This window comes from Globicephala melas, chromosome 10 (assembly GCF_963455315.2).
Source record: "Globicephala melas chromosome 10, mGloMel1.2, whole genome shotgun sequence".
Lineage (NCBI taxonomy): Eukaryota > Metazoa > Chordata > Mammalia > Artiodactyla > Delphinidae > Globicephala > Globicephala melas.
The window spans coordinates 51,394,533-51,411,521 of NC_083323.1; the positions used below are offsets into that span (position 1 = coordinate 51,394,533).

Here is a 16,989-nt window from a genome sequence, read left to right on the forward strand (position 1 = left end):
TCATCCAAAATGAAAATAAATAAGGAAACACAAGCTTTAAATGATACATTAAACAAGATGGAGTTAATTGATATTTAGACGACATTCCATCCAAACACAACAGAATACACTTTCTTCTCAAGTGCTCATGGAACATTCTCCAGGATAGATCATATCCTGGGTCACAAATCAAGCCTTGGTAAATTCAAGAAAATCGAAATCGTATCAGGCATCTTTTCTGACCACAATGCTATGAGACTAGATATCAATTACAGGAAAAGATCTGTAAAAACTACAAACACATGGAGGCTAAACAATACACTACTTAATAACCAAGAGATCAATGAAGAAATCAAAGAGGAAATCAAAAAACACCTAGAAACAAATGACAATGACAACACGACGACCCAAAACCTATGGGATGCAGCAAAAGCAGTTCTAAGAGGGAAGTTTATAGCAAAACAATCCTACCTTAAGAAACAAGAAACATCTCAAATAAACAACCTAACCTCACACCTAAAGCAATTAGAGAAAGAAGAACAAAAAACCCCAAAGTTAGCAGAAGGAAAGAAATCATAAAGATCAGATGAGAAATAAATGAAAAAGAAATGAAGGAAATGATAGCAAAGATCAATAAAACTAAAGGCTGGTTCTTTGAGAAGATAAACAAAATTGATAAACCATTAGCCAGATTCATCAAGAAAAAAAGGGAGGGCTTCCCTGGTGGCGCAGTGGTTGAGAGTCCGCCTGCCGATGCAGGGAAAGTGGGTTCATGCCCCGGTCCGGGAGGATCCCACATGCCGCAGAGCAGCTGGGCCGGTGAGCCATGGCCGCTGAGCCTGTCCGTCCGGGGCCTGTGCTCCGCAACAGGAGAGGCCACAGCAGTGAGAGGCCCACATATGGCAAAAAAAGGAAAAAAAAAGGAAAAGAGGGAGAAGACTCAAATCAATAGAATTAGAAATGAAAAAGGGGAGGTAACAAATGACACTGCAGAAACACAAAGGATCATGAGATATTACTACAAGCAACTATATGCCAATAAAATGGACAACCTGGAAGAAATGGACAAATTCTTAGAAAAGCACAACCTTCCAAGACTGAATCAGGAAGAAACAGAAAATATAAACAGACCAATCACAAGCACTGAAATTGAAACTGTGATTAAAAATTTTCCAACAAACAAAAGCCCAGGACCAGATGGCTTCACAGGCGAATTCTATCCAACATTTAGAGAAGAGCTAACACCTATCCTTCTCAAACTCTTCCAAAATATAGCAGAGGGAGGAACACTCCCAAACTCCTTCTATGAGGCCACCATCACCTTGATACCAAAACCAGACAAGGATGTCACAAAGAAAGAAAACTACAGGCCAATATCACTGATGAACACAGATGCAAAAATCCTCAACAAAATACTAGCAAACAGAATCCAACAGCACATTAAAAGGATCATACACCATGATCAAGTGGGGTTTATCCCAGGAATGCAAGAATTCTTCAATATACGCAAATCAATCAATGTGATACACCATATTAACAAACTGAAGGAGAAAAACCATATGATCATCTCAATAGATGCAGAGAAAGCTTTTGACAAAATTGAACACCCATTTATGATAAAAGTTCTCCAGAAAGTAGGCATAGGGAGAACTAACCTCAACATAATAAAGGCCATATATGACAAACCCACAGCCAACATGTCCTCAATGGTGAAAAACTGAAACCATTTCCACTAAGTTCAGGAATAAGGCAAGGTTGCCCACTCTCACCACTATTATTCAACATAGTTTTGGAAGTTTTACCACAGCAATCAGAGAAGAAAAAGAAATAAAAGGAATCCAAATCGGAAAAGAAGAAGAAAGCTGTCACTGTTTGCAGATGACATGATACTATACATAGAGAATCCTAAAGATGCTACCAGATAACTACTAGAGCTAATCAATTAATTTGGTAAAGTAGCAGGATACAAAATTAATGCACAGAAATCTCCTGCATTCCTATACACTAATGATGAAAATTCTGAAAGTGAAATTAAGAAAACACTCCCATTTACCATTGCAACAAAAAGAATAAAATACCTAGGCATAAACCTACCGAAGAATACAAAAGACCTGTATGCAGAAAATTATAAGACACTGATGAAAGAATTAAAGATGAAACAAATAGATGGAGAGATATACCGTGTTCCTGGATTGGAAGAATCAGCATTGTGAAAATGACTATACTACCCAAAGCAATCTACAGATTCAATGCAATCCCTATCAAACTACCACTGGCATTTTTCACAGAACTAGAAGAAAAAATTGCACAATTTGTATGCAAACACAAAAGACCCTGAATAGCCAAAGCAAACTTGAGAAAGAAAAACGGAGCTGGAGGAATCAGGCTACCGGACTTCAGACTATACTACAAAGCTACAGTAATCAAGACAGTATGGTACCGGCACAAAAACAGAAATACAGATCAATGGAACAGGACAGAAAGCCCAGAGATAAACCCATGCACATATGGTCACCTTATCTTTGATAAAGGAGGAAAGAATATACAATGGAGAAAAGACAGCCTCTTCAATAAGTGGTGCTGGGAAAACTGGACAGCTACATGTAAAAGAATGAAATTAGAACACTCCCTAACACCATACACAAAAATAAACTCAAAATGAATTAAAATCCTAAATGTAAGGCCAGACACTATCAAACTCTCAGAGGAAAACATAGGCAGAACACTCTATGACATAAATCACAGCAAGATCCTTTTTGACCCACCTCCTAGAGAAATGGAAATAAAAACAAAAATAAACAAATGGGACCTAATGAGACTTAAAAGCTTTTACACAAGAAATGAAACCATAAACAAGACAAAAAGACAACCCTCAGAATGGGAGAAAATATTTGCAAATGAAGCAACTGACAAGAGGATTAATCTCCAAAATTTGCAAGCAGCTCATGCAGCTCAATATCAAAAAAACAAACAACCCAATCCAAAAAGGGCAGAAGATCTAAATAGACATTTCTCCAAAGAAGATATACAACTGCCAACAAACACATGAAAGAATGCTCAACATCATTAATCATTAAAGAAATGCAAACCAAAACTACAATGCGATATCATCTCACACCGGTCAGAATGGCCATCATCAAAAAATCTACGAACAATAAATGCTGGAGAGGGTGTGGAGAAAAGGGAACCCTCTTGCACTGTTGGTGGGAATGTAAATTGATACAGCCACTATGGAGAACAGTATGAAGGTTCCTTAAAAAACTAAAAACAGAACTACCATATGACCCAGCAATCCCGTTACTGGGCATATACCCTGAGAAAACCATAATTCAAAAAGAGTCATGTACCACAATGTTCATTGCAGCTCTATTTACAATAGCCAGGACTTGGAAGCAAACTAAGTGTCCATCGACAGATGAATGGATAAAGAAGATGTGGCACATATATACAATGGAATATTACTCAGCCACAAAAAGAAATGAAATTGAGTTATTTGTAGTGAGGTGGATGGACCTAGAGTCTGTCATACAGAGTGAAGTAAGTCAGAAAGAGAAAAACAAATACCGTATGCTAACGTATGTACATGGAATTAAAATAAAGTGGTTCTGAAGAACCTAGGGGCAGGAAAGGAATAAAGACGCAGACGTAGAGAATGGACTTGAGGACACGGGGAGGGGAAAGGGTGAGCTGGGACAAAGTGAGAGAGTGGCATGGACATATATACACTACCAAATGTAAAACAGATAGCTAGTGGGAAGCAGCCACATAGCACAGGGAGATCAGCTCGGTGCTTTGTGACAACCTAGAGGGGTGGGACCTAGGGAGGGTGGGAGGGAGACGCAAGAGGGAGGAGATATGGGGATATATGTATAGCCAATTCACTTTCTTATAAAGAAGAAACTAACACACCATTGTAAAGCAATTATACTCCAATAAAGATGTTAAAAAAAAATCGCAAAAAGGATGGAATGTCGCTTCTGATATTAGGCTACAGATCTGTAATGTAATCTCTTCTGACTTGCAGTTCTCTTTTACCCTCTCGTTCATTCTGAGGGACGCCGGCCACCACGTTGTACAATGGAGAGGTCCACATAGCAAAGAACAACAGCCAGCAGAAAAACTGAGGCTCTCAGTCCAACAATCTGTGATGAATGAAATCCTACCAACAACCACATGAATGAACTTGAAAGTGTGTGCTCTCCCTACTCAATCGAGCCTTTGGATGAGACTAAAGCCCCAGCCGAGAGTCTGAATGCCACAATGATGTGACTCTGAGCCAGCTAAGCTGCACCCAGATTCCTGACTCAAAGAAACTGTGAGGTAATACACGCTGGCTGTTTGAAGCAACTAATTTGTTAGGCATCTCTGGAAAATCAATACAGTTAGTATTTAGCTTGCTTTAAATATGACGTCTCTAAAAAGAAATGAAATTGAGTTAGTTGTAGTGAGGTGGATGGACCTAGAGTCTGTCATACAGAGTGAAGTCAGTCAGAAAGAGAAAAACAAATACCGTATGCTAACACATATACATGGAATTAAAATAAAATGGTTCTGAAGAACCTAGGGGCAGGAAAGGAATAAAGACGCAGACGTAGAGAATGGACTTGAGGACACGGGGAGGGGAAAGGGTAAGCTGGGATGAAGTGAGAGAGTGGCATGGACATATATACACTACCAAGTGTAAAACAGATAGCTAGTGGGAAGCAGTTGCATAGCACAGGGAGATCAGCTCGGTGCTTTGTGACAACCTAGAGGGGTGGGACCTAGGCAGGGTGGGAGGGAGATGCAAGAGGGAGGAGATATGGGGATATATGTATATGTATAACTGATTCACTTTGTTATACAGCAGAAACTAACACACCATTGTAAAGCAATTATACTCCAATAAAGATGTTAAAAGAATAAAATTAAATTAAAAAAAATATGATGTCTCATAAGTGAGACTAAAAACATAATCATTCTCCTCATATTTGGCAGCTACATAAGTCTGTCATGTGACTAGGCTTTAACCTGGGAGAAATGGTGTCATGGATAATAAGAAAGATGTAGTCAAACCCTGGAAGGAGGTGGAGCACAGGGAAGAGAAGTTATAGCTCCAGTATTTCACTCTCTGAAGAATTTTAGTTGCCTTCTTCAGAGCCTGATACTCACTTTCAGAGCATCGCCTTCGTTGCCTTCCACCACTTCCAGAATTAGTGCAGCCAGGATGTTAAAGCCTTGGCAATACCCGACATTCTTGTTCCATCGGGCGTAGGCCAGCAGAACCCGCTTCAACACAACCCTGTCCTGCTCAGCCTCCTGGCCACAGTAAGAACTGCAGCCTGTGCGGTGAAGATCCTAAAATGACAGGAAACAACATTTTTTAAAATACCTCCTTAAGCTCTCTAAAAAAAAAAACTTTAGTTTTTTCTCTGCCTCAGCATTCAGTAGAGTCAGAGTATCAACATGGATTTTAGTTTTCAAAAATGTATATGCAACTTAAACACATGAACCAAAACTTTTTTTTTTTTTTTTTTTTTTTTTTAGTTTTCTAATACGCTGAGGCATTTTCAAGAGGAATTTCAGTCAGGCAAACTTTCTACCAAAAGTATTTCCAGAGTTAACACAGAAAGGGACTCAGAATTAATATTGCATTATAATTCCAAATAAATTGACAGTTTATTTTAATCATACATCTCAAATAAAACAAGTCATTTTAACACATGTATGATAGATGTTAACATTATTTCTTTCTATAAAAAATGATATAATATTTAGCTATCAAAACTCCAAATAGTATTAAGGAGCCAAATGAAAAGAATAAAAAAATGTAACCGGTACTGTAAAGAGACAGAAAAACCATTCTCTCCAAGTTGTTTTATAAATTTGTATAAAAGAGGCAGAAACATTTACTGTGCTTTAATATTTAATGAGGGCAATATCTATAATTTAATTATCCAACAGAGACTATGATTTTCAGGAGCTGAAGTCATTTTACTGACATATCATTCATTTCAATGAGAAAAAAACTTCTCTTAATAACATGATAGTTATAAAATGTGCATTGCCTTAATTCACAACTTAAATAGAAAGAAAGTATTTCAAATATGGAATACTTCATCTCTGGGAAACATACACCTAAATTCCAAATAAACAGCTCAAGTGTGGACCATCCAAAGGCTTTTCAAGCATACAATATAAAAGTTCCTTTTTTATATTGTATGCTTGAAACAGACCAAGTTAGATGAGAAAATAGCTCATTTTAGTTAGGACCTCCTCCTGAAAAACATATCTTCAAATCTGCCAAAACATTAGCCAACTTCTGGTGACCGAAATTTAGATGAAACAACTTTCCTTTTAAAACCTCAGTTTAGCATCACACGTAATGTACTCATATAAAATAAAAAGCATGTGCTAGAGGCTTACGTAAGAGAAGAATAATAGAATTAAATCAAATCAGCATCCTTGGCTTTCGGTGCCAGGCTCTAATCAACTGTAATAATCCAGGTAGGTGAACCACAGCTGGCTTGAGCATTTGACCATCTGGTTTAAAGTAAACCCATCAGTCAATCTAACTATCTTCATAAAATGACAGTTAAGAAATTATCAAAATCCTAATAAGTACCCAATTATTCTAATATGAAATAGATTTAACTTTAAATTTCTCAGTGACTTTTACATTAAAATCCAGTTAAAAGCACTGACCCATGCTAAAGAAAAAAGGAATTTCAATTTCCTATCATGTGAGCAAAATAAATAAGTTGAATACGAATGGAAACATTTTCTTCTTACTAGTAACATACAAATTTATGAGGACAAGGCATCATCAAGTTCCCCATTAAAAAGCTGTTAACTGGGCTTCCCTGGTGGCGCAGTGGTTGGGAGTCCACCTGCCGATGCAGGGAACATGGGTTTGTGCCCTGGTCCGGGAGGATCCCGCGGGCCGCGTAGCGGCTGGGCCCTCGGGCCGTGGCCGCTGGGCCTGCGGGTCCGGAGCCTGTGCTCCGCGACGGGAGGGGCCACAACAGTGAGAGGCCCGCGTACCGCCAAAAAAAAAAAAAAAAAGGCTGTTAACTAATGAAATTAGGAAGCAGGAAATACACGGACATTCAATCCATAAGGCTTGATCCTCTGTCCAGGAAACATATGGCTCTTAGAATCTTTCTTCTAAATTAGGACAATAAGCCAAACTTAGGGGCATTACCTTGACTATCTGAATTCCCATCGAGTCATCATCAGGATTACTCCTTTCATTGAAAGTGAAGCGCATGGTTTTGTCCCAATCAATGGCTATACTGTGCAAATAATGATCTGCCAAGGTCAACCAAACCTAAAATATTAATAAAAAAGAATGCTAAAGTAAAATACATAATTTCATCTTTCTTTATCAGGAGATAATGATTGCGTCCAATAAGAAAATGAGAGCTGTTACTAGAACAGATATAGCCTACATGTAGAAATCTCTAAGAACCTCACTGAAAAGTTTGCTGTACTAAACTGTACCAATTAGGGGCTTTCGTTTATTCTTTCAATTAATATTGTTGAGTTCCTACTATGTACCAAGCAATGATCCAGCCATTAGGGATATTGTTAAGAAAACGAAAACATTTCAAATTTTATTTCAGTTCATTGGAATAGCTAAATTAGCTGATGAGCTTGTTATACCTGGCTCTGGATGGCGCTCTATGCTTGGGCAAGAGCTCCCTGGTCATCCGTGGAGTATGGGCCTGTTTTTACCATAAAGTGGCTTCTGCCTTTAAATCATCCCTCTCTCACACACACAAAAAACTGACAGATGGGTTCCTATAATGAATAACTTTTTTAAAGGAATCACTGGATATTTTTACTCCTTTCATTACCTTATCTGGAAAAGCTGTTTCATAATGCTATTTCTAATGTACATTTTGAGGAACCAAAATGTTCAGATTCTAGGGGTATTAAGACCTGGTTTATAATACAAATGAATTTATTTACAAAACAGAAAGAGACTCACAGACTTCGAAAACAAACTTACGGTTACCAAAGGGGAAATGTGGGGTGGGGGGATAAATTAGGAGTTTGGGATTAACATATACACACTACTATGTGTAAAATAGATAATCAATAAGGACCTACTGTGTAGCACAAGGAACTCTACTCAATATTCTGTGGTGACCTATATGGGAAGAGAATCTGAAATGGAATGGCTATATGTATATGTATAACTGAATCACTTTGCTGTACACCTGAAGCTAACACAGCATTGTAAATTAACTATACCCCAATATATAATAAAAATTAAATTTAAAAAAAGGAATGGGAATTGTTGTTGCCAAAAAGGAAGGGGGTGGAGGAAGGACAGATTAGGAGTTTGGGATTAGTAGATGCAAGCTATTACATATAGAATGGATAAACAACAAGGTCCTACTGTATAGCACAGGGAACTATATTCAATATTCTGTGATAAAGCGTAATGGAAAAGAATATAAAAAAGAATGTATATATATGTATATGTATAACTGAATCACTTTGCTGTATAGCAGTAATTAACACAACATTGAAAATCAACTATACTTCAATAAAATTTTTTAAAAAAGGAAACAAAGACTGCGTTTATGAATTAATAAGATGGCAATCCAAGTTTTGGTATTTGAACATAATTTAGCAGGAATAACACTGATTAATATCTCCAGCCATACTTCTCTCTTAAGCATCAGGATCATATGTCAAAATGCTCACTTGACATCTTCAACTTAGACATCTAATAGGCATCTCAACCTTAACATAACCAAAACCAACTGTCTAATCCACCGCCACCCCAACTATACAGACATACACACAAACACACACACCTGCTTGTCCCCTCTCTGGGAAAACAGTAACTCTACCCTTCCAGTAGCTCAGATCAATCTTGAAGTCATTGACATCCCTCTTACACTTTTTATTCAATCCAGTAGGAATTCAAGTCAACCCAGCCTTCAAAATATATCTAGAATCTGACCTTCTCTCCATCTACACTACCACAACCCTGATCCATCTCTTGCCTGAATTATCTCAAGTCTCCTACTGGTCTCTCCGCTGCTGCCCTTGTCCTTCATATTCTCAAGTTAGTAGCCAGAGTGATCCATTTAAAATATAAGTCATATCATGTTATTCTCCTCCTCAAAACTTCCCAATGCTTCTCATCTCACATTGGGCAAAAGTCCTACTATGACCTGTAAGGTCCTATATGAGCTGCCATTCCCCTAAGGTCATCACATTACCTCTATGACCCTCCCCCCCATTGCTTTCCCTTTTATTCACTGTGCTTCAGCCACCCTGGCCTCTTGCTTTTGCTTGCATACTCCTCAGTGATGCTCTCACCTGAGGGTGTTTCCTGTTTGGAGTACTCTCCCACCAGGTAGCTACGTGGTCAATGGCTCACCTCTTTAAGGGCCCTATTCAAATGTCACCTTACCATTTAAAATGCTACCTCCTTACCTCCACTCCCCTCTCTCCTGATTCCTTTCTCTGCTTTATTTTTATGCATGGCACTTAGCATCATCTGACCTACTTTATATTATATGCATTGTAAACTCCATGAGGACAAAAATTTTGGTCTGCTGTTTTTTTTTTTCCACTGCTGTATCCCCATTACCCGGCAGAACAGTACCTGGCATAGCATAGATAATCATTAAATACTTACTGAATTAATGAATAATGAAGAGAGACAGATTTCAAATGACTAAATCTAGAATATCCTTTCTGACATTCCAGACACTTTCAAGAGGGACAAAGTGATGGTCCTTTTGTACTTTAGCCATACAAATCCGCCTCACCTTTCTCCTCCATTCCTTTGGTATTCCGGTCGATAGTCTGGCAACCGCTTTGAGCGCATCATACCACTAGAAACAAAGAAGAAAAGCTGTCAAAGTGATAATACTGACCTGGTTAAGCACTTGTCAACTTTTCCCCATCTTGACGTTCGTAGAGCATGAGAAAATGTATACAGAACACTGGGGTAAACATTCAGAGCTTCCTTCAGCCAGACATGACTGGTCTAAGGGCTATGACTGACCCAAGGTCCCCCACTTAGGTACGCTTAACACACCCGTGATCCAACTGCAGTACACACACAAAGGCTGGGAACTCTGAAATCAAAACATGTGTTACGGATTCGGAATAACGGCATTTGGTTTTTAAATTTTTTCACACTTGAACCATTAAAAAAAAAGTGCAAAAATTTTCACTGCAAGTATAAATCCAAGTCACTTATAGCTTCACAAGTTATTTTATCTATAATTTTTAAAACTGACTCATCTTCTTAGGCATATCCAAGCACATGTTAATTTTCCCACTTTGAGAATATACCTCAGTGTACCCTGTAGGTACCCCAAAATAAAGGTATTTTCAAAACCAAAAATAAAATTACCTGCTGAAAACCATTTTGACCTAAAGATGGCTCAAGAGTGAACTTCAACTTTGTGTCAACTCCTAAAAGAAAAATACATAAATAACTGTTATTTGGGGGAAAAATACGTTACATCAAAAATAAAAGTAAAAATTAACCTGATTCTACTGAGTCATCATAAAATTTTTAAAACATTTATTTTTACTAAATTGTAGTCAATTTTGTTAAAAGAAAAAGAATACTGATTATTAAGATAGAAAAATGTCCTGTGGTAATAGAATGAAGCTTATCACATAGAATGGTGGTTTCACCGCTGTCTGGAGTAGTGCAAAAACAAAAAAATAACACCACAGGCTTGGAGTCATGCACACTTTAATTCACCTTTGGTTCCTAGAGTCAAACAAATTATTTAACCTGTCTCAGTCTCAATTCTTTATCCTTAAAATGAGGATAACGTCTATCTCAGTTAGTTGTTGCAATAATTAACTGTAAATCACTTAGCACAGTATAATTAATATTTATGAAACTTAGGAAGAGAATTCTCTACTTACAGAATTTGTTTTCTAGGACACTTGCATGGACTAAGTCTATTAAGGAAACTTCAGTGAAATATCAAAAGTTATAAAAATAATGTCACTGCCTTCCCACTTGTGGAATAATCCATTTTAACAAGACTATTTAGCAATTTTCATGTATTTTTAAATTCTGTCATGATAGACTTATTCATTAAAGATAAGTTTACACATTTAATTATAGGCTCCAAGCTAAAAATATAACTGAACTCTAATTCCAAGTTATCTACAACTTTAAACTTCTTTGACTCAAATCCCAAATAGGAGAATATATAAAGATTATACGCTATATTCATATTGGGCTTTTTTATTATTGAGGTGAAATTCCATGACAATTTTTTTAACATCTTTATTGGAGTATAATTGCTTTACAATGGTGTCTTAGTTTCTGCTTTATAACAAAGTGAATCAGCTATACATATACATATATCCTCATATCTCTTCCCTCTTGTGTCTCCCTCCCCTCCCACCCTCCTTATCCCACCCCTCTAGGTGGTCACAAAGCACCGAGCTGATCTCCCTGTGCTATGCGGGTGTCTTTTAAAAAACATATATGGAGTCAAGAAGCTGAAAAGAGATGTGTCTGATTTGCCCAGGCCCGTGACAGTATGAAGATGTCCTTCTTGGAGTCCTAGAAGAATACTGTGTATACATGAGTTGGGTCCTAGATTTCTAAAGTCAAGCTGTGTGTGATAGAGAATCCCAGGCATCCAACCAATGCCCTGATCATTCTCTTCAAAGCTTCAGGGCCAAAACCATACTCTGCCTAGATAGATAAGATTTCCTTCTTCGAAGGTATATTAAGTACCCCGACGGATTCCCAATTCTCTGAGATGGTTTAAATTAAGTCCTGCCTCAGTGCAGCACAATGATACAAAGACCACAAGAGTGCCTCCAGCTGGCGCGCATGATTTAAGACACGATAAAACGGACCTCTTTGTGAGGTTGCTGTCCATACACAGGGTGCTGAATGGAGGAGCGTATAGTCATGACGTTTGCTTTATTATAACAAAGACCAGGAAATTCGGTCCCACGCTCCTATTTCAACCGACCTAAAAGCCTCGGATTCCTTGCATGTACGATCGAATATGCTCCCTTGACTTTTTTCAGAAGTACCTGCTGGGCACGATGCCGATCGCCTTGCCGAGCTGAAACCCGGCTAGGGTTAGTCAAAATCACAACTATTTTCTCACTATCAAAAATGAGTCACAGGATTTAACTGGAATTGATCATTCGCTGCCTGCAGGCAAAAGCTGAAATCAGGTCATTTCCACCTATTTTCTTCTAATTGAATAAGGGAGGGGAGAAGGTTTATGTTTCATCTGGTAATCACTGGCTGTTCCGGATTCAGAAATACAAAACACTTTTAACGTGGGAGGGAGGTTTCTTTTTTTAAGGCTAAAGGAAGACGGTGAATAACTACTACAGTCTCTGCAACTAGACACTTCCTTGGGGAGAAAAACAAAGAAACCACGAGGTTCGGAAAGGCAGCGACGTGTTCCACCCTTTGAGGCTCGGTGCCTCGACAGATTCTCCCCTGCAGCCTCAGGACAGCAGGTCCCCAAAGGCGCTGGGAGGCGGGATGGGGTGGGGTTGGGGGAGGACAAACCCACCTGGAAGCCAGCTGGTGCCACTCCAGGGACAAGTGTGCGCTACGCACGGGTACGAGTACAGCCGGCTCCCTCTGCGGCCACCCCTAGCCGGAAAGCCTTATGTCCAGGGGCCCGCGCGCCAGGGCCGGCCTCATAAAACCCTGCGGAGGGATGCCGGGTGGTGGAGCAAGCGCGGAGTTATGCAGCCTGGAGAAGCAGGGATGTGTAAACACAGGCTGACAGCAGAAAGGGCCTAGCCTAGCACAGCCAGGAGAACTCTCAGTCTTTACCTATAGAAAGAATCTCTACTTTGCAGGAGTGTTTCCTGCCCGCTCTCCACCCGGACACACAAATTAGAGGCTCCAGGTGAGACGATCCCGGCACTCACGAAGCAGGGACCCTCAAGAAAATGCACCCGATTTTTTCCTTCGCGGTCACTGCCTCCTCCTCTGACAACAAGCATCAGACCTGTGCCTTTCTCCTGCCTCACACACCTCTTTCAAGGTGTGGCTTCTTGTGGGTCCGAAACACAACTGGTTGCTCGGCCTCTGATAGCCCGGGTAGCCGCCAACACTTTCCCACCACTCGGAGAAAACCGAGCGCATCGCTCGCCAGCAGCTCCCGGCACAAGCAGGGCTGGACCGCACACAGGCGGTGGGATGGGGGCGCACGGGCAGCCGGCGGGAGCAGCCGGTCCTCCGCGCCGTGGGAGGCCGCTGCCCCCGCCCAGGCCTCGGTCCGCGCTCTTCCCTCCCAGGCCGACCCAGCCCCGCCTGTGCCCAGCCGCGGTACCCAGCACCGGGCGGCCGGCGGCTGTTCGCTGGCCTACGCGGAGTTCGGCTGAGGCAGAGGCACCAGCTCCGGGGGCGCCACGCTACTTTCCAGTGCCCCATCTGCCTCCCCGGGTCCTCACCCGGCTCCAGGGTGCAGAGCAGCCGGGGCGCGGTCCGGGAAATGCAGCTGCGTTTCTTGAGCACATTGCTCAGGATGGTGCCCACGCCGCCGCCACCGCTGCCGCCGCCGCTGCCGCCGCCGCCGCCCTGCCGTTTCAGGCATCTCCCTCCGCGCCTAAGGGAGCCGGTCAGCTTGTCCTGCCGCATCCGAGAGCGCCCTGGGCTCCCGTGCGGCCGCCGTCCGCCTGGGTCCTCGCTGTCCCGCCGGCACAGCGGCTTCGCACGCGTGGGGCTCGGCAAGACCGGTTAGTCAAGGGTCTCTCGAAAGCAGCAAAAGTGCTCGGGGGTCAAGGGACCCTGCGGAGCACCGCGAGAGCCGCCAAGCGCGGGGCGGCCGGCAGGGATCTGCAGTGCGGAGCCTGCAAGGCTGAGGCAGGAGAGGACTTGGGGCGGGGAGGAGGGCGGGAGCGAGCGAGCGCGCGGAGACGGAGGCAACGCTCCCGCCCCCAATCCCGGCATCACCGTGCGCAGGCGGGGCTGCCTTAGCTCCCGAGCGCCCCGCCAGCTCGCGGCACCTGCACTGGGCAGCCGCAGAGACCCGGAGCCCAGGAGCGGGGGGCTGAGCAACTGCGCCCGGGGACCAGAAGCAGTGACAGATTTCCGTGCCTCTCCCAAGATCTGGGAGGTGCAGGAGGGAGCACCCAAGGGAGCGAGTCTCAGGTGCAGAACGCCAGCGAGATGCAAGTGCCCACCTCATCGGAGCAGTCTTGCAAGAGTCGGTCAACAGACCGCAGGAAGAATCTAGCAGCGCGGCGGGAACGTTGGTGGAAGGTGAAGCACCAGCTTCATCCCAAATTGTGTTAAACTCTTTTTCTTGGCATCTTAGAGAGGCATAGGAAGCACGTTAAAATTATTATTATATATTACTATTAATATATACTTTGTACATTAAATCTATAATATAATTATTATTATTATAATGGTTGTTTCTTTTGGAAGAGTAGACTTCAAGATAAAAGTGTTCCATTAAAAGCAGAGTTTTTTTTTTTAAGTGCTTCCCCCGTCTCTCCAGCCAGAGACTTCAGCCGGCAGAATGGTTAGTGATAATTACTTTTTTTCTAAATCATTCTTAAACTACGACATTATGACATTCACCAGTGGATATCATAAAGATGAATAAGTCATAAGAAAGGAAAGCATATGGAGGGAAATACAAAGATATTTGTATATGCTAATATTTAGAGAAGGAACACCAGATGGATTAAAAACAACTAAAAAGTATTTATGTGGAAGGGAACAGTGTAGAAGAGAAAGGAATAGAAAACAGATTTCTCTAGATGTGCCTTATGTAGTTTTGACTCTGGAATAACATCTTATATTAATAATATTAATAAATCAAGCAAAAAGAAAACCCTAAAATTTGAAAATGAATGGAAACAAATGAACCTAACTAGAAATCCTGTTGATGGCATAAGAACACAGAAAAGATGAGTAAGTTGTTTTAGAGTGTAGTGTTATGCCTGTGTATCAATGGTGGTATAGACTCCAAGGGCAAAAAGAGCTGCAAAGAAATCTTAAATGTCATTCAGTAGCATTACTGTTATTAATAATATTGGTGTTATTTCTTAATTCTTATGTACACTATAGGATAACCTAAATAAATAATTATGTTAACATCATAATCAGTCTGCTAATTTGGGGTGATTTTAAATGTTTCACTAAGTAATGTGATGGATATCTTTGTTGACTAAGCTTTACTAGATTTTTGAACACCTAAAATGAATTTCCACAGTGGGGTTATTGGATCTAAAGGCATAATCATCTATATGACATATATTGCTAAATTAAATCTTAAAGGATTATACCAGTTTAGTCTCTGATTGACACATTTTCATCCTCCATCTTCAACAGCTCTCAGTATTATCATTTAAACACTTGCTGCTTTGATAAAGAGAACTGTCATTTTTGTTGTTTTTATTGGCATTTTTTATTAGTAGTGCAGTTGAACTTTTTTTGTTATGTTAACTAAGCAGTTATATGATATTTTCTGTGAATTTCTTACTCGAATATTAAAGTCTACATGTTTTCTTAATGAAAAAATAAATAAATATGTTAAGGTCAAAAGAAACCAAGATGTTTTCAGTGTAACAGAAAATACAGGTGTGCAACCAAAGAAATTAAGTTTTTTTTAATCCTGCAATAGTATATTTTAAATGGAAATAATTGTATGAACTCATCTTTTTTTCTTTTCAAAAATACATATAAAGCTACTGAATAGGTTTAGAACTAAAGACAACCCAGCAGCAGTGAACACCCCCATCACTCAGGATGTGGTCTCTAAAAACCGTTCCGCACTAAAAGGAACCAGGGCTCCTTTGAGGTGCAACTGATTCCAGTTCTGGGCCAGAAAAAGTACAAGATGAGCCTGAAATATATTGATGAATTCAGGAAGGAAGGATGTGCTCCAAGACTAATGGGGTCATGTCAAAAAGACATGAGAGGGGCTTCCCTGGTGGCTCAGTGGTTGAGAGTCCGCCTGCCGATGCAGGGGACACGGGTTCGTGCCCCGGTCCAGGAGGATCCCACATGCCGCAGAGCAGCTGGGCCCGTGAGCCATGGCCGCTGAGCCTGCGCGTCCAGAGCCTGTGCTCCGCAACGGGAGAGGCCATAACAGTGAGAGGCCCGCGTACCAAAAAAAAAGACATGAGAGCCACACAAATAGGATACTATTGGCCAAAGATGGAACACTTTGAGCATCAAAAACAATGACTGCTAATCGACAGATGAATGGATAAAGAAGATGTGACATATATACAATGGAATACTATTCATCCATAAAAAAGAATGAAATTTTTGCCATTTGCAGCAACATGGATGGACCTACAAACTATCATGCTAAGTGAAATAAGTCAGAAAGAGAAAGACAAATATCATGATATCATTTATATGTGGAATCTAAAACATGACACAAATGAACTTATGAACTTATTTATGAAACAGACTCACAGACATAGAAAACAAACTTATGGTTACCAAAGGGAAAAGGAGGTAGGGGAGGGATAAATTAGGAGTTTGGGATTAGCAGATACAAACTATTATATATAAAACAGATAAACAATAAGGTCCTACTGTATAGCACAGGGAACTATAATCAATATCCTGTAATAAACCATAATAGAAAATATGAAAAAGAATATTTTATATATATATATATTTATAACTGAATTACTTTGTTGTACACCAGAAACTAATGCAACATTGTAAATCAACTATACTTACATATAAATAAATAACTTTTAAAAAAACAATGGCTGCTATTGATTGAAAGTATTAACTTTTTAAAAAATGCATTTCTTATGATATTCTGAAAGAACTAAAAAAGAAGTCCTTCACACAACTCTGGCACACTTATTTTGTAATCAGCACATTCTGGACTTTGTGAATTGCCCTCAGAATTTGAGGACAATGTCAGAAATGATATAACACTAAGCATGAAATATACATTTCACATATAAAAATCTGTTAAAATGACATTGGTCATCTGCAAAAGTAAAGCCAGCTGATAGGGATATAGAAGCTATTCAGTTATGCCCACCTGACTGAGA

The 16,989-nt window shown here is 40.4% G+C and overlaps 1 protein-coding gene across 3 annotated transcripts in view; it reads right to left on the reverse strand.

Annotated features, from left to right (window-relative positions):
- Window positions 1–16,989, reverse strand: part of TBC1D30 (TBC1 domain family member 30) — an 87,131-nt gene that overhangs the window by 33,635 nt on the left and 36,507 nt on the right. The window contains exons 1-5 of one of the 3 annotated variants that reach the window (XM_060306178.2): window positions 13,405–13,879; window positions 10,349–10,410; window positions 9,756–9,821; window positions 7,163–7,288; window positions 5,131–5,316 (exon numbers count right to left, since the gene is read on the reverse strand). In XM_060306178.2, the coding sequence (XP_060162161.1) occupies window positions 5,131–5,316; window positions 7,163–7,288; window positions 9,756–9,821; window positions 10,349–10,410; window positions 13,405–13,591 (627 nt within the window). In that variant the 5' untranslated portion in view covers window positions 13,592–13,879. Of the gene's footprint in view, window positions 1–5,130; window positions 5,317–7,162; window positions 7,289–9,755; window positions 9,822–10,348; window positions 10,411–13,404; window positions 13,880–16,989 lie in introns of those variants that run through there. The other 2 variants (XM_030866388.3, XM_030866390.2) reach the window with 2 other exon arrangements.